The sequence below is a fragment of the Meriones unguiculatus genome, chromosome 11, assembly GCF_030254825.1.
Source record: "Meriones unguiculatus strain TT.TT164.6M chromosome 11, Bangor_MerUng_6.1, whole genome shotgun sequence".
NCBI lineage: Eukaryota > Metazoa > Chordata > Mammalia > Rodentia > Muridae > Meriones > Meriones unguiculatus.
The window spans coordinates 78,804,722-78,823,268 of record NC_083359.1 but is presented as its reverse complement, the minus strand read 5'-3'; the positions used below and the strand labels follow the sequence as shown (position 1 = coordinate 78,823,268).

Genomic DNA, 18,547 nt, shown 5'->3' with positions numbered 1-18,547 from the left:
CCCAAGGAACTAAGGGTTGGTATGTTTTTGTTTTCTTTTTTAAATGTGCCCCACATGTGATAAAATATTCCATGCATTTAAAGGTATTTTAATAAGGATCATTTCCTGTTTTAATCACTAAAATCTATTTTCAAAGGCCCGCTTTTGTAGTTAGAACAGCTTACATGGCTTGAGGTTTGACTGTACCAAGAAAGCAGACACGTGGAACTTCTCAAGCAGAACACGCCTGCTCTCCGGCCTCCCGGCCCCTCTGCCCCCTGCCCAGCCAGCTGCTCTTTATGCAGGCAGGCCTCTCCTTATCACATTGGGACATGCATACATGGTCAAAGACAGCTGTGGGCTCCAATTTTGCAGCATGTTCAAAGAAGATGAAATGTGGCGGCTAAGCCTCTCTACAATGGCTTCTCTGAACACTGAAGATAAAACACCTACAGAGACCCCTTTGAGACTCACCTTGATGAGCTCCGCTAATAGCACGGGGTGACTGCTCCCTCCCTGGCTCAGGACAGCCGCACCAATGGCTTCACAGTAATGCAAGGCCTGGGATGCCAGGCCATAATCTGCCAGACGGGAGGCATAAAGGAGCTTATACACCTGTGAAGAGGAATGGAGCCAGTGATGAGCCCATCCAGGCAGGAGAGAGGGAGAGAAATGTAGATAAGGCTTCTTGGAAGTCAGCTGACTGCCAGCTTCCACTCACTCTGGCATCCAAATAGCAAGGGCCCTGTGCCATTTGGGGCAATTTATCTGTATGTGGGCACAACTCCAAATCCAGCCTACATACAGTTCCTGCATTATGGAGGAAGGAGGTGGGTGAATCGCATCAGCTCATCTTCCCAGACCCAAGCCTCCAGTGGAAAAGCAGCCCTTTTATCTAACAGCCCACCTCACAGGGAGCCAGAGCGTGCGAAGTGTGGCCCCAGGCACAAGGGCCCACATGAAGATACAAAACTAGATCCTTTGCAAAGGCTGTGAAGCCCACAGGGAAGTACAGACAAGTGCAGAGGGGCTTTCCTAGAAGGAGCTATAGGATGAGATCAAACGTGATGGCTCAGTGTCAAACAAAACCAGTCCAATCCAAGAGGAACATTTGGGCTAGTTCCTTTACTCTAGCCTCAGCTTCTCCATTATAGCTGGACTTCCAGTCCACCACCCAGTCCACTGGAATCTACAAAGATAAAATTAGATGATTCTCACAAAGTCCTTGGAACAAATGGTGTGCACAGTGAGCTGGTAACATGTAACCAAACCCTTTCAACCTCAGGTACCTCCTTTGTGAAAACCCCATAGGATGAGAGGTACTATTCCAGAAGAACCATAGTGCAATGCTGAGCATGTGAAACAGTCAAAAAGAATAGCCATCCCATGACTATCAGCCCAGAATATTGTCCACAAAATGCATGGGTGGGATGAATAAAGAGAGGAAAGAAAAAGAAAACACCAAAGTACCTATGCAGGAACTACGTGGAGGAGCAGTTAGGCAAGGCAAAACTCTCAAAGAAGAGAGGTTAAATGGGCCAATTATTGATAATACAGTGATTCGTTCCCAAGGTTGTGTGTTTCGTGTTGTGTGCGTGCCTCTACTGCAGCTGTGTGCTCTCTCAACAGCAGGCACTGGAGAACATCCACCCAGTCATTAGAAACGGTCTCGGACCTGAAGAAGATACTCAAGGCAGAGAAGAAAGGTGCCTGCCCACAGAAAGAAAGGAAGATACAGAGCAGTGTCCAGTAAATGTGAGCTGGGGGCCTTGGAGCCAGTGCTGTGGCTGGAATGGCCCCAGCACAGAAACAAACCATCTCGGTTTTATGCCCGTTTACTGCACAGACTACGCTGAAGTTCACATCCGCACCATCAAGAGAGAAGAGAAAAGGCTGCAAGGTACCAGGTCTCAAAACACATGGGGGATTAGACTGGACAAGGGTGCAATGCCAGTATCAGACACTATGGACATAAGGTAGCAACGGGGTGCCAAACAGAGACTGAGAGGAGAGAGCAGAGCCTTGCGGCTGTCGCTTGCACAGCTGAAGCCCTGAGCAGGCAGACAGAGTTGGTGGGCTGAGGATAGAGCAACAGGGGAGCTCCTGAGAAAAGAGGGGTGGTCAGAAGGAGGGGAGAAGCTGAGCAGTCAACGGGACAGGATGACTGTGGGAGCAGAGGAGGAGATGGGAAGAACCGCTGGGAGAGAACAGCCCCAAGGCAACGGAAGCAGAGGAAGGAAGGGGCAGAACTGCAGCAAGGGAGCGAGGCAAGAGCCTCCAGCAGAGACCTCTAACCGGCTCTGCTTTCATACCGTAAAATTCTGACCTTCCAGGAACACGAAAAGAAACCCGGAGCCTTCCCACCCTCCCACTAATGAGGAGAAATGCAAGAGATGACTTGCCCAGTGGTACCAGGTGCCAAACATCAAGACTGCCCACAACATGGCCACAGCTGAGCTGATGGGCCCCTCCGGGTTCAGTTACCTGGAAAGAAGGAATGAAGGATTTGGGGCGGCCCAGCATCTGGCAGTACTCGAAGATTTCCGTCCTCTGGATAGCCTCGATTGTTGCAAATTTCAAAAACTCTTGACTGAAACCAGGGGATAACAAGAACAGAGGTGAAGCGGGCATGCTACTCGTGGGCAGCCCCATGAGAGGAAAGAGACGGTGGGCCCAAGGCACTTCCTCCTTGTCCTCCATCCTCTAGGGCTTGGACAACAAACGAAAGGTTCCAACAGTTCTAGGAGAGCCTGCATGTGGGAAGGAGGCTCTGCACTGTCCTGAAGGGAAGGCAGGACCCTGCAGCTCATCCTGAAAACTAGCCTTCGGCCCTACATGCCTGTCGTGCCCCAGGAAAGGCAGATCAGCCTGAGCATGCCGAGTGCAAAAGTGGAAGCCATAGAATCCAGGAGCGACACAGATGGCCTGGCAGCAAATGGGGAGGACAACTGAGCCAGAAAGAAATGATGGGTCTTCCATGGGAAGTTCATTCAGCCAATGCGGAAGAAAACCAGGTGAATGTGATCTGGCAGGGGGCGGGGGAGGCAAGGGGCACATACACAGATCCTCCATGAGTCCCTCCCATACACACACACTTTCCCAGTCCCTCCAACCCCACGCACACACACCTTGCCAGGGGCCCAATATCCCAGTCAGCAGAATATTTCCAGAAGCTAACATATCTCCAGAAATTTCCCCAGGATTCATAAACGTGGGAGAGGAGCCCTGTTAACCCAGGTACTGTTATGGTCATGTTTGGCCCAGATAGGCTTCCTTGAGAAGATGGTTATGCTGTCTGAGCCCAGGCTCTCTAGAGAGGGGTCCATGAGGCGGGCACTATCGCTACAGCGGCAGAGGGCTGGGAACATCAGCGACAAGCTTGGCTCCTGTCTATGCCTCTTGACTGCTAGGAGCACAGAACCACGACTGCTCAGAGGCCATAACTATTAAGGAGAAGAGGATAAAAAGATCCAGAACAGTGAGGGCCACCCAGGGCAAGCTTATCTGCTTCAGCTCGCTCCTTCTCCAGGGCTCTGGGGTTTTTCAGGACAAAAATTCTGATCTGTAGCTACCAGAAAGCAAGTGACCTATAGAGCAGGCTCCAAGGAGCTTGTGCACCAAATTAATGTATTGAAATATTATGGAGGCCCCAAAAAGTAGGCTCTCCGAACAGGCCCAGAGCTGCCCAAAAGAAACTACTTGTAAACTTCCTTTTTTCATTTTTCTGGCTCTACAATCTCTGGTTGTGGAGCTAGGCTGCCACCCAGTGGCCAGAAGGGTACAATACACACCAAAAGCCTTCTGATAGTGTGATGTAACACCCTCTGACCTCCTTGCCTAGACCCACGCAGAAGATACAGAGGAGGGGCCAGCGGTAGCTGAAGTTTACACAGGAAATCAATAGTGAAGCTATGAAACCCAGCAGGGGCTAAAACAATCCATGGAAAACATCTTTGCCATATCCTTTCCATGCAAAGGTCCCATACCTGTGATTACTGCCCACCAAGGTCAAATGGTCTGTCTTCACCGTGTAGTGGCCAAAGGGCACGGGAGCCATGAGATAGCAGAAGTGAGCTGCTTCCACAAGCCCTTTCCCGGCTGCAGGAGGAGAACAAGAGCCCAGCCATGAGACACACCCTGTGGGACCCTCCATCCGAGCAAAACAGAGAGAGATAAAGAGTGAGCTCCAGGGTCAGAGGGCGGGAACCTGTAGAGAATAAAGCAAGCTAGTTCTCCCGGCACCTTCCTCTCACTCCCTCCCACCTCAGCTTTTTTTGACCTCGGGTTCTGCACTTCAATTCTCATCAGCCACAGTGCAATGCTATTTCACATTCCCCTGATGGATTTTTCATTGGGAATTTTCTAAAAGTCATGGTCCTTCCTGAGGCTGTGAAGCGATAAGAGGTGCCTGGACCTAAGGAAAGCGAGACATAGGGAAACGAATTTAACACATCTGCATGCCGCGCAGCGGCTTCCTCTGCTGAAGCTGGGTGGTCGGAGGCTTTTCCTGGGCTCCTAGAAATCACATCAATTGCCAAGTTGTTGTTGATTTTTTAAATGTTCTCGGTACATTTTCCACTGCCTTCAAGTTGAATTAAGTGGGTGTGATGGTTAATCTTCATTGTCAGCCTGAAGAGAATCATTTAGGGGCTCCACCCTCGGGGCTTGCCCTTCAGGGTGTTCCTGGACGGGTTTAACAGAGTGGGGAGGACCTGTTTGGAGTGGGGTCGGGGGCACTATCCTCTAGGCTAGAATCCAGGAGTAAACAGGAAGAGAGGGCAGGAGGAAGAAGCAAACCAAGCCCCATCACTCATCACTGCCTCCTGGCAGCAAATACCAGGCCCTCTGGTCACATCACACTCCTAAACTGTGCTCCCTGTAACTGTGAGCCAAACAAACCCTCCCTTGCTTAAGCTGGTTTTGTCGGCTTTTTTTGTCTCGTCAGTGAGAAAGTGGCTGATACAGTGGGTAAAGCACCAAACACGGAGTCTGGTGCCCAATAAACATGGATTCCCTTTTCACCGGGCAGCCGGATGACAGCCATCACTTGTCACAGCCTTATTTGCGGCTGCTTCAAATTCAGAAGAGCAGATGTTCGCGGGGTTCCACAAAGAACACCATGGTTTCTTAAAAGTTATGCCTGGACCAGATGTGTGAAGCAGTGACCAGGAATATCCGACAGCCGTTAAGTGCTTGTAAGGCCGTGTTCACAGACGGATAATAGAAACAACAACAGCAAGACACCAAGATAGTTTAGGCAAAAATAGCACTTCCCATCTGATCATACTGGGGCACTGAAGGCCACAAGGCAACAGAAAGCGACATGTCCCTGCGTTAGCTCTAGGTAAAGGAGCCGCACCTGTGACTAGAGAATGAAGAGGAGGCTATACAGCAATGACAAACAGCAAATCTCCCAGGGGGGAAGGATTCTGGGAAATAGATATGGGTAAAACAAACAAACAAAGCCAGCAAAGGGAATTCTGGGAAACAGAACTGCAGGATCCCTATGCTTTTCCCTGGAATTTCCTAAACAGAAGGACAGATCCTCCAGAGCCTAAGACGGCCCAAGCCATGAACTGGCTCTCCAGCCTCTAATGTCAGGCTCTGAAAGTTGGCCTGGAGGTGCCCCAGGGAAGGCATAATGCTGATTTCTGCTTACCCAGGGTGTCCCCCATGCTGACAATTGCTCGCTGGTACAACTCTGTGTCCCCAGCCTGATTTGACAGGATCACAGCCAAGTGGGGTCTCCAGTCTCCCCACTGTTTGTCTCCACAACACTGAAAAATAATAACGATTCAGAGTCATTTATCACAGCCCAGGATGTGGGTAAAGAAGATTATTGTTTACGTTTGGGCATGGAGTTGGGAGAATGTCTGTTATACTATTGATGCTGCTACTCATTGTGTGTGATGCTATTACGCATTGATTCAGGTTCCCTCTGTGTGGAGGGCAGGCGCGTGGCGCTGAGCAAGCTGGTGGCACACACAGGTAAACCTAGCACTCAGGAGGCTGAGTACACATCGTGAGTTTGAGACCTGCTTAGACCACAGTGTGAGACCCTGTCTCAAAACAAACAAACAAAAAAAGATGGAAAATCAAATATATGCACATACATACACACATAGAGATACATATACACACAGATATACAGAGACACACACAAACACACACAGAGACACACAGACACACATTATACAAACACAGAGAGACATACAAGCACAGAAAGACACACACAAAGAATAAAGGCACATACAGAGACACACACATATACACACAGACACATGAAAACACACACAGACACACAAACATGCACACACTCGTGGTCACAAGTATATTGAATGATAAATAATATGAGATTATTAACTTACTAATTTTCAAGTTTCTTCCCTGGGCCTTCACTTCAAATATCTAGAGACAAAGTCCTTATGCCCTCAAAAAACTTTTCTCACTAAAAGCTTGATCGCCCTTTCCTCATGAGTAGAGAAGTCCATGCTAACCTGGCATGTAAGTCAGGGACCCTTGGATACTCCGCATCTTACAAGTGGCTAGCGTTTCCTGGTCTTCCAAGGCCCTTCCACACGTGGCAACCTTCATGTGAAATGTACTTCCTATTACCACTTAAGGAGTGAGTCTCCCTCTCCACCCAGTCCCTGGTGACAACGCAATGGCCACGGACCCTGCCAGGCAGCAGGAGAAAGCCAGCAGACCTGTAGAATGGTGGAGCAGTCCCACACAAATGCTGCTCTCCCCATCTGATCATCCACGTGATCAGAGTTCACGTCTTTGTTCCATTTACAGTTAGTTCCTATGTATGGTGCTAGACACTGGTCTAACTTCATTCTTCTGCATGTGGACCTCCAGTTTTCTCAGCATCATTTGTTGGAGACACTTTCTTTTCTCCAGCTTATGTTTTGGGCATTTGTGTCCAATATTAAATGGCTGTAGTTACATGCACTCATATTTGGGTCTTTGGTTTTCTTTCATTCCATGTCTGTTCTTGTAACAGTATCATATTCTTATTATTACTGTGGCTCTTTAATATCTTAATATCTGAAGAGGTGACCCCTCCGACATGGTTCTTTTTGCACAGATTGCTTTGGCCATCTGGGGTCCTTTGTGTTTCTGTATGAAATTTTAAAAGTGTTTTCTGTTTTTGCAAAAAATGAGAAAGGGATTTTGATGTGTGTTGAACTGAAATGTAAATAACTTTTGATAAATCACTCCTTTTCATAATATTAATTTTATCAATCCATGAACATGGAATGTACTTCCATTTTAATGTCTCTTTCTTCTGAGGTTTTTTTAAGTTTTTATTATATGGGTCCTTCACCTTTCTGATTAGATTTATTTCTAGATATTTTCTTTTCTTTGAGGCTATTATGAATGGGGTGTGTTCACAATCTATTTCCTTTATGCATGTTGGTAGCATATAGAAAAGCTACTGATTTATACAAGTTGCTCCTTTATCCTGCCACATTGCTAAGCTTGCCATCTCTAGAAGGGCCCTGATAGAATTTTTGGGATCTCTTGACTAATATGTCATCTACAAATATGGGTAGGTTCTCCCCACTTAGGATGATTGTTGGCTGTGGGTTTCTCATATGTAGTTTTTATTGTGTTGATATATGTTCTCTCTAGTCCTACTCTCCAGGACTTTCAGCATGAAGGCATGGTGAAGCTTATCGAAAGCTTTTTCTCCATCTATTGAGATGACCCTGTGATTTTTCTCTTTAAGCCCATTTCTGTGGTTTATTCCATTAACTGACTTGCATATGTTGAGCCCCACCCTACACCACCGTCCTCAGAGAAGAACCTCATGGGGGAAAGAATCGATAAAGAAGCAGCATAATATGATAAATTCTACAAAGGGCTGGATTCACCCCAAGTCCTGCCTCATACTAGCAGTGGGAGCCTGAGCAAGTCTTTAATTTCATTGAACCTTTGCTTCCTCATCTCTAGAATGGAGATCATCATTTCTGCCTGACAAGATTCCTAGTGACAATAAAACAAGACAATTATATAAAGCATATAACACAGTTCTCCACACTTGGTTTTCACTTTATAAATTTCACAATAGGCATGAGCATACATGTGTGTGTATACACTTATAAACACACGGAAAATTCAATAGAGGAAAGAGGTGATTTGAGAACAGTCTAAACTAGTCCTGTTACATAGATAAAAAGAGAGAAAAACTGACAGTAATTACTAACATTCACAATTCAGAACTATTTATAATTATTTAGTGTTTATAATCATCACAAGGAATTAAGGATATTTTATACAACTCCATGTGGTACTTGCTCCCTACCTATTTCAACAGCACAGCATAGATATATATCATGATGTGGTCATAAGAAGCCAGCTTGGTAAAAGCAATTTTAATTTATGACAGTGGCTTAGACCATGAACCACACCCTTGGCTAAACATTTCTCCTGCCAATAATTGCATACCCCAAGGACATTGTTACTCTCACTTAAACATATAAGCTAGGCCTCTTCTTGCCAGATCTTCAAGAACAAAACAGAAGAGAAACTCTTTCAAAAAAAAAGTCTTGGAAGTCACCATCTGTCTCCTCCCTGCTTTGGCACAAGGCAAGGATAGTGTAAACCCAATTTTGTGTGTGTGTGTGTGTGTCACAGAGAGAGAGAGATCATTAAGTAATTACCTTGATGGGATAGGCATGCAAGCATGGTAGCAGGGGTTCAGACAGCCTTGCCCATAATTCTATTGGTTGGCCATCAAAATCTCCACAAAGAGAAAAACTATGATGTTAAACAATAGCCAAGTTTGCCTAGTAGTAACGAGCAAAGTCAAGCTTAAGCCTGAGATGAAACCCACATCTGGGCATCCAGTGGCCATGCTTCTCCCATGACACCACCCACGCAGCAGAAGGTAGCCTTGTGTTCAGTGTGAAGGGCTAGGAAGTTCTCACACTCTGAGATCAAGTTCTGAGCTGGCACATCGCCTGCAGAGCCTTCGCTCTCCCATCTAAGAGCAGGGGAAATTAGCCAACTCTGCCTCGTCACTAAGGCCCAATGGACCACAGGCTGATTATATCACTTCCTCCATTAGGTGCTTCATGACATGATGCAATTTTATTGCAGTGCTGAAACTTCCATTCAGCTGAATTGTGAAGCATACCCTGTATTCCAAAATAGCCCATTGGTTTAATGATGGGGAGTGGAGAGCATCATTTCTCTTTGCTTTGCTTTCCTTAGAATTATTCACAGTAACAAGAAGGTCAACATGAAGGAAATGAGAAATTCATTTTCATTAGAACCAGTTGCTAGCAAAAACTCAAGTGTCAAGAAAAAGTAGTAGAGATTGAATAGAGATGCATTGAGCAGGCACAGAGGTAATGAAACAATACTTCTATGAAGAAAGAACATCAAGCGAGCAAAAAGGAGCTCAGGAAAGAGATGGCACCAAACAGGAAGAAACAAATGTGACCTGCAGAGCTCAGGAAAAGAATGGGTAAAACATTAAAGAAAAAAAAGATGAAGATGTTAGAACAAAAGAGCAAGAGACACTGGGGAAAACAGTAAAGGACAGAGGGTGAAGGCAAGAAAAGAAAAAGAAAGGCAGGAGTGGGCAAAGGGAAGAATGAGGAAAAGAACAAAAGTACTTTTAATTTAGGGGAAAAAAGTAAAAGCCGGGTATGGTGGCACATGCTTGGAATCCTAGCACTTGGGAGATCACGACGGGAAGACAGGAGTTCAAGATTATCCTTAGCTACAGAATGAGTTGAGGCCAACCTGGGTCTCAAATAGGAGATAAATATATTTCTATAATTCATATGTTTATACATCTGAGATACAGGTACATGTACATGGAGTTCCTGTACAAAACCAAAATAAACAGTGAAAGATATAACCCAAGAAAATGTTCCTGAAGTCTAAGATAGGAGTGTGCACATTCAAAGGGCAGTCTCTATGCTGCACTTGCAGAAAAAATAAAAGTAAAAAACAGACCCAGACGGTCAATGCCAGAACACATGTTAGTAAAGCTATTGGATAAGAAAAAAAAATACATTGGGGCAAAAAGATTGGGTCTGTTAGAGTGAGGAGCTCCTAAGCAGGCCTCCACCTTCTCCTCAGCCATATTCTCTCCCAAAAGCCAGAAGCCTAACATGTCCAGCTCTGGAGAATTGATGTGCGATGGGGAAGCTTTCCACCAGGGACCAGAAGGGCCGCCCGGCCGTGGGAAGTCTGAAAAACAACAGCTTGTGTACAATCAGGCACCGCAGAAGGGGCAAAGTCTTTAGAACCAGACAGACCTGAGCCTAGCCAGTCTTCACTACCTCCACGACTGAGCCCTTTTGTATCTTGGCCCTTCTGTTTCCATGTCTGCAAAGCAGGGGTACTAACTCCTATCTCCAGGCACGAAATTAAACACTATGTATCAAATCGTATATGGGTCAAGCACCTTGTAGATAATTAACAAACTGTTATTCATGCTTCATCTTGAAAGGTATCACTACCTTCCCAATGCCCAACTCCCAACCCTTAGGACTCCAGAGTATAGAGGGAAGCCTGTCACAGAGAGTACCGTGGATGCTTGTGGGATCCTTCCCGACATGAGCTGGAAAAGGGTCTGCAGGGGGTCGTTGAGTGCCAGTGTACTGGTGAAGCTGTGAGGAGAAAGGAGAGTCAGTGGGGACTGATCCCAGAGGGAACCCATCACCAGCCAACGTGCCTGAATACTCCCCTTGAGGGGAGCTTTGGTATTGGAATGCAGGCTTCTCTCGGCCCTGCTGTCCCTTGTGGCCTTTTAGGGAGGATCAACGATAGATTTACCTCATCATGCACTGGGAGTAGCTTTCATTGTTCAAGGATATTTTCTGCATTTTCCCCCCTAATGCCTTAATTCTTGGGTAGTCGCCTCTAAACGCCTTCCACTGGTGAACTGGCCACCCACGTCTCCAGGTTGTCTGGGTTGCCCAGCAGCAAAACTGAGAGCTCTTGTCCCTGGGCCCCTCCTTCCCACCTACCCTCAGTTCCTCCTCACCAAACCCATCCCACGAAGCATCATTTTTCTGCCTCATCTCCAGCCTGGGTCTGTAGAGCTTTGACTCACAAGCACCGAATAGCCATTTTCAATAACCAAAGAGGCGTGGAAGAGGGACCAGTAATGATCCTGCTGATGACAAACTGTGAGATATGCTTAACAAGGCTATAATAAGCTCTACAGCTGATTTGAGATTTAAGCATACTCAGTAAGAGATATTTTTCACAATTCACTGGGCCCCATCAAAACTCAATGGCCCGAGGCAAAAACCTACCACAGAGATGTATGCTACAATGAGGGGATGGGGCAGGGGGTGGGGGTTCATTTCCAAAACCCAAAGAGGAAATTGTCCCTCAGATCACCATCCTCTGCTTAATGGCACCCTTGCCACGGGAGCTCGGCACACTCAGCACGCCCACCACCCCAGCCGAAGGCCATCATGGAGGGAAGGCTGCATTGCTCATCCCTGGGAAGATGGAGTTGAAGTAATGGTCTCATTGAAACCATTATGAAGAACAGACCACTGGGCAGTGTGGCAGCCAATGGGAGCAAAGACAGAACTTAAAATGGAGTGTACGGCTTCTCAGGCAACTCTCTGCCCAAAAGGATTGGTGGCCCCTTCGACCTAAGCTAAGCTGACAGAGTTGCTGCACACCACCAGCCAGTTCTAGAAGATAAGCATGCACACATGGCGCCTTTCTCACACCCTGACCCACACCTGCTGCTACAGGAGACCTCCACCTCACTCCCGCCACCTGTGATGTGCACAGGAGTGTAAAGGACTCAGACGGAGATGCTTCTGCAGCGCCCACATCAACCCAACACCTCCTCTTCACGCTGACTCCCCGCTGCTGTACCTCATCCCTCCTACTCCAGCCGCTGGCTATGTGCCCTGCTTCTATCCCTGTCTCTTCTGGCTTGGTCATCCTTCCTGGTCTATCATGGGGCCGGATTCACTGACAGGTATGGCTTCTTTCTTATTAAGCACACTTCTCACCACATTCCCAGCCCAATCAATGCCTTTTCCACAATGGTTTATGGTTCTACTGGCTCATATCCCTAACCAGCCACTCAGCAGGCACAGCTCAGTGCAAGATCAAGTCCTGGACACTTTCTTAGATCAAAACTCCTTAGCCTTCAGGTTCTCCAGCCACATCTAAGTGACCACCTACCCCTCTTTCACTAATGAAACTGAAACCAGCCCCTCCCACAGAGGACAGTTGTGGTGCAGAATTTTCTGAATTCTTGGAAACACTAACCCTGGGGAATATTGCCAAAATGTTTCATTCCATTTAAATGGGTTCAAAGGATGTTTCTTTGCCTAAGTTATAAGAATCTAGGGCCAGTAAGATTGTTTAGCAGCTAAAGCCACTCCCACTGCCAAGCTTGATGGCCTAAGTGCAGATGCCATGGATCTGCATGATGGAAGAAGACAACTGACTCCCCCACAGTGTCCTCTGGCCTTCATATACGCTCCATGGCACATGCGTGTGCACACACATACACAGAGAGAGAGAGAGAGATGATAAATAAATGTATAAAAATGAAGAAGCTTAAGAACTGAGCATGGGGCTGGAGAGATGGCTCAGGGGTTAAGAGCACTGGCTATTCTTCCAAAGGTCTTGAGTTCAATTCCCAGCAACCACATGGTGGCTCACAACCATCTATAATGAGATCTGGTGCCCTCTTCTGGCATGCAGGTGTACATAGAGGCAGAATACTGAATACAAAATAAATAAATCTTTAAAAAAAAAAAAAAGAAGAAGAACTGAGCATGAACGTAGTATGCTTATAATCCCAGTACTCAGGAGGCTGAAGACAAGGAGAAGGAGAAGGAAGGAGAGAGGAAGGAGAGAAGAGGAGAGGACAGGACAGGAGAGACAGGAAAGGAGAGAAGGAAGGGGACAGGAGAGGAGAGAAGGAGAGAGAGATGAGGAAAGGAAAATCAGGAAATGGGAAATGCTACACTCATCTCAGTGAAGAGAACTTGGGCAGCTGTGTGGGAACTTCTCAATGCATTTTTTTACTCCTCCCTTACACACACACACACACACACACACACATATCCCCTTGGAAGAGAGGTTTCTCTGTTTTTCTGGTCTTTGTAAGCTAGACTTACCCACTCATGACCCAGTTATAGGTCCTTGGGTCCATCTTACTGGCTAGGAATAAGGCATGGCCCCACAGGTGGTTCTTCATAGCCCACTCTAAGGCCTCCTGAGAAACAAAAGATGACAGTCAATAAAACATTTTCCTCCAATAAAAAAAACAACGAATTTCCATACGTAGACGTGTGTATACCCCAAGCAACAGAAAATCCCAGGGAAACACAGGAAATGAAGAAGGAAGAACAGGAGCGTGGGTTCCACTCAGCGTGGTATCATTCATTCTCAAAGCTGTCCTCTCCTCCAGCCATAATCCATTAGACATTGCATTAGCTTCTCCTCAGTCATGGTCACCAGGTCCTCTCTCTCTCTCTCTCTCTCTCTCTCTCTCTCTCTCTCTCTCTCTCTCTCTTTCTCTCTCTCTCTTTAGTAAAGTTAGAAAATACTTGTAAGAACCTAACTAAAAATCAGGAAATTAGCTCCCCACCCCCCAGAGACAGAGGCTCAAGATATGGGTAGCAAAATGTATTTTTGAAGCCCTACTGAAGAACAGAGCCCTTCTCAACAGCAGTGGCAGAGGGGACATTTTTTTCTCCTGGCACAAAGCTGGACATGCCCCACCTCAGTGCCTCCTGAGTACGGTGAGTCCAGGCCACCGAATGGGTACAACAGTGCCACTTCTGGGTTTGGCCCACAAAATCCAGCATACTCATTCCTAACTTGCCTCACCCCATCAGGTGCCTGGAATGGAAAGGACTTGGAACCTTGGAAACTCTAAGCTGAAGATGGCGAAGATCACAGCATCCTGAGTCTGGCTGCATGGAGGAGGGGTGACCTGCTGGCTCATCTGTGTTCTCTGATGAAAGGTAATTAAGGGCTGCTATGCGTAAGCCAGTGTACACGGGAGCTAGCCTGTGAGCCTACTGAAGAGACTGACTGCTTGTTAGCCACCATCAGGCGCTTTCACAGGAGGAATCGGCAGCACCGCTGAGGAAGATGGGCTAAAGCTGCAAGCTTTAAAACACGCACATATATTTGCCCATTTAATTCAACTTCCAGTTGAGGTTTAGAAGTGGTATTAATAACCTCTTTGGTAGGAAAAAACATGATTTCTGGCAGAAAGTCGCTAATGAGGTAATTCTGCCTCCTTGTAATCTTATTAGCTGGAGGGGGCAAATTTAATTCTCACAATTAGGGAATTAAACCACAGCTTCAGACAGAGAAAGTGAAACAATGACATTAGACTAACATTTTTTAGCATGTTTTAACTATTCCATAATTCTTTCTAGTTTTTAAAAAGAAGTGACCAATGGATTGGTTTGGAATTATCAGTTGACTCAGAACTCTTCCCATCCCAAAAATATAGTTAATGAATAAGCAAAGAATCTGAGAACTTAGGTAAACGTTTGTCAGGATTGTTAAATCCCAGAAATGATACCTGAGTCAAATATGAATGAAGGTGTGTTGGTACCTACCTCCTCATTCATCACCCTGCAGTCACACACACACACACACACACACACACACACACACTCCATTTTCCACTCACTCACATCTACTGCTCAGGGCAGCGAGATTCCCAGAAGCCCGTGGTTAGGCACATGCTACCCAGATTCAAGCCCCACAAAAATCTAACTGCCCAACCTGTAAATCTGTAAAACAAAAATAGGAGCTAACACACGCGTTTCCATGGAGATAAATCAGATAATGCAGAGAAGATATTGAGTTAGTGCCTGACAGGTAGGAGATATTTTTTTTTAATCTCTGCTTTTGTTATTGCTGTTATTATAGACAGTGTTCATCTTTTCTGAAAGAAAAGTTCAAGACTGATTTATCTCTTTATGCCCTACTGGGTGAGAAATAGTACTGTGGATAGATTTTTTTTTTAATTTTTATCTTTTATGTACAGTCTCTGGGAGAGTGTTGAATTACCTAGAAATGGAACTACAGACAGTTGTGAACTGCCATGCGGGTGCTGGAAATTGAACCCAGGTCCTCTGGAAGAGCTGCTAGTGCTCTTAACTGGTAAACCATCTCTCTAACCCCCATATATATTTTTTAATGGAATAAATGAGTCACTATCAAGATCACAATTCTATGCTATATAATGAATATATAAAAAATACCAATAATACCATTGTTTTTATAAGTTATCATGTTAAGTACTCACAGAAAATAAAACAACATATACAAAAACTCAAGAGATAAAATATTAAAATGTCAAAGTAGGGGCTGGAACATGGCTGAGCAGTTAAAAGCACTTGCTGCTCTTACAGAGGACTCAGGTTCAATACCCAGCATTCACATGGTGGCTCACAACCACCTGTAACTCCAGTTCCAGTGACCTGACACCCTCTTCTGTCCTTCCGAGGCACCAGGCATGCCCATGGTACACATACATACATGTGGGCATTTACACATACACATTTAATAAAAATAAACAAATCTTTTAAAATGTCAAAGTAAGGGGCTGGAGAGATGGCTCAGAGGTTAAGAGCACTGGCTGATCTTCCAAAGGTCCTGAGTTCAATTCCCAGAAACCACAGGATGGCTCACAGCCATCTAGAATATCTGGTGCCCTCTTCTGTTGTACAGGCACATATGCAGACAGAATACTGTATAAATGATAGATAGATAGATAGATAGATAGATAGATAGATAGATAGATAGATAAAATGTCCATCAACTTCATTTCTATAAGTTAAATTGGAAGTTGGGGGAACGCTAATTATGACACTCCCTTAAAAAGAAAGGCTTGTGGTTTGGAATAGAACATCTTAAAGAAATAAAGTACAAGCAATTCAGCATGCTCTGACAAAAGGCTCTTCAGGAAAGGGCGGGAAAGCCCATGACAAGAATCATCATGGGTGTAAAGCTAGTTTCATTCATAACAGAAGTGCCAATGTATACACTGAATTGTATTTCTTCCCTCTCAGATAGGCACAGATCGCAAACGTGAAGGCACTTTGATGAGGACACCAAGTAACAGTTTCACCCTTTACCCATGGAGCGAATTGATGCATCTAAAGAGGCAATTTTTTTATATCTATCAAAATTATATACCGCATACCCTTTGTCCCAACATTTCTATTTCTGCTGCTAGAAATTCATCTTACGTATATTCTCTCATAGTAAAAAAAAAAAAAAAAAAAAAGTGATGGCGAGGCTCTATCTTGGGTATGAAGTGTTCCCCACAAAAGGTCCATGTGCTGAAGGCTTGCTCTCCACGTAAGTGGATCATGAGGATGTTAACATACATGTTGTAATATAGCAAGTATAATAAAGAACAAGAACCGCAAAACAGTCTTAAAGCCAAACCCAGAATGCTGCCTGTTTGGATACAGTCCACAAGGTTCAATGTGAAAAGGTTCTACCTTTTCAACGAGTGGAGGAGATAAAAACAGAAATAATATTTCATTACATGTGTAGTTTGAATCCATGTAACCCGTCCATAAATAAATTTAAAACACAGCCATAAGCCTTACTCATTCACCCTGCATCTCCTGTGGCCTCCCTCTACCTCAAGGGCACATTTGGCAAAACCTAAAACAGTCACTCACGCCCTTTAAGGGAACAGTTTGCCAACCTCAAAGTTTATTATCTAATATATGCTGTTAAATGAAAAAAAAAAAACATGAAGTCCAGTAGGGATATACGGAACGGTGCCGTGAGAAAATAATTATACATCCAAAAAAAAATCTCTTTTAAGATTTTACTTTTAACCATGTGTGTGTGCGCCTGTGTGAGTGGATGCCATGTGTGTGGGTACCTATGGAAGCCAGAGGCGTCTAATGCCCTGGAGCTTGAGTTACAGGAATCAGTGAGCTGCCTGACATGTGTGCTGGGCATTGAACCCAGCTCCTTTGGAAGAATGATACTCATTTTTAACCACTGAGCCATCCCTCTAGCCCCTCCAGATAGTTTAAAGAGACAAATATAATACCTGAGATGGAAATCTTCCTCCATTATAGTCCTATTACCTTCTGTTCTTTTTAACTAAACTTATTTGATTTTAATAATATTTTTAATATTCAGATTTATGACTTTTATAAAATCTGAGCACAACTTCAAAATTAAACAAGGCCAACCCTCTCTACCCATTACGTGCAAGCATTCAGTGTTGGCAGGAATGCCTGCGATCCAGTGGCAGGGATATTTCTTTAAGACAATCTCTCCATAAACTAAACTGTTGCTTAGGTGAAGAAACAAAAAAACACAGTCTATTAATCTATTAATTCCTAGCAAAATGTGCAATTGCATAACTTGCAATGAGTAAGGAAATTATAAATGTCTTAGTGTCCAACAGTGGTGAATTTATTTCCTTTATTTTTAAATTATGTGTATGGGAGAGGAGAAGTACATTCACATGAGTCCAGGTGCCCACTTAGGATAGGTGTTGGATCCCCATGGATCCCCATGAAGCTGGAGTTAAAGACGATTGTGAGTTGCCAAACATGGGTGCTAGGAGCTGAGCTTGGGTTCTCTAGAAGAACAGCAGACATGACTGACTACTGAGCCACCTCTCGGGTCACTAGAACGTTTATTTGCTTGTCTGCTTGCTCATAGAGTGCTTATCTACCGTGTACAAGACCCTGAATTTTCAGAATTCTTAGCGCTACGAAAATAATAAGATTGCACTATTTAAACATATTTGATGTTGTTGGGGCATTTTGCCTTGCGATATTAAATGTAAAAGAAATAAACAATTACATGTGTATTTCTTTGAAGTTGTTTGTTTTGATACAGGTTATCTTTATAGCTATGCTGGCCTCTTACTCACAATCTCGCCTGCCTCAGCCAAACGAGTGCACAGCCATGTTAAACTGATTTTTAACGGGGAAATACTAGGAGTAAATATATAAAACGGGAATGGATGTTGTCATTGGAGGAGGGGGAGACAGGGTGAGGGATGGTGGTCCCCCATCTGAAGGAATGCTGCGGAGAAGCCTTTCTCACCTTCTTCCTTCCATAGTAGAGCAGCTTGGTGAATTTCTCCACGATCTGTGCTGGCGTCTCCACACTGGGGGGAATCTCCCCGGTGAGCAGGTTGCGAGTCCCGGAGCTCTGCTCCGGCCAGTGCTCATCATCGGTCAAGTTGATGAGGTTGGCCATCGGGGGCTGCCTCTTGTACTTCTCCAGCTTCCTGCAGTCCTGCATCAGCAGCTCTGCAATGTCGGACCCCACCATGGACTGCAAAGTAAAGAGAGCCATCCTAGGGGCTGTTCCTGGGCTGGGCCCAGGCTGAGGAAGGAAGGCGGCAGGGCCTCTGCCTTCTTCTTGAGGCAACCATGCAAATACACGGTAGACCTTTCGTGAAGGACTGGATTTCAAACATCGGCTTCGCTATCGCGGTTACTCTCTGGGCAGCCACGGAGCTCATGAGAACCACTCAAAATTCCGCTAGACTCTGGCAGATTCAGTAATCCAGGGCCTGTATAACAAACCCCGGCCA

General features: G+C 45.3%; 1 protein-coding gene across 13 annotated transcripts in view; it reads right to left on the bottom strand.

The window, feature by feature from the left end:
* Sec16b (SEC16 homolog B, endoplasmic reticulum export factor) overlaps nucleotides 1–18,547 on the bottom strand; it is a 57,459-nt gene that overhangs the window by 10,594 nt on the left and 28,318 nt on the right. For all 13 annotated transcript variants that reach the window (XR_009584607.1, XM_060364521.1, XM_060364520.1 and 10 more), the window contains 7 exons: nucleotides 18,052–18,285; nucleotides 13,110–13,207; nucleotides 10,532–10,613; nucleotides 5,639–5,756; nucleotides 3,966–4,077; nucleotides 2,464–2,569; nucleotides 454–594 (listed from right to left, as the gene is read on the bottom strand). Coding sequence is in view for 12 of the 13 variants with exons in the window: in XM_060364521.1 (XP_060220504.1) it covers nucleotides 454–594; nucleotides 2,464–2,569; nucleotides 3,966–4,077; nucleotides 5,639–5,756; nucleotides 10,532–10,613; nucleotides 13,110–13,207; nucleotides 18,052–18,285 (891 nt within the window). In the remaining variant the exon portion in view is untranslated. The remainder of the gene's footprint in view (nucleotides 1–453; nucleotides 595–2,463; nucleotides 2,570–3,965; nucleotides 4,078–5,638; nucleotides 5,757–10,531; nucleotides 10,614–13,109; nucleotides 13,208–18,051; nucleotides 18,286–18,547) is intronic.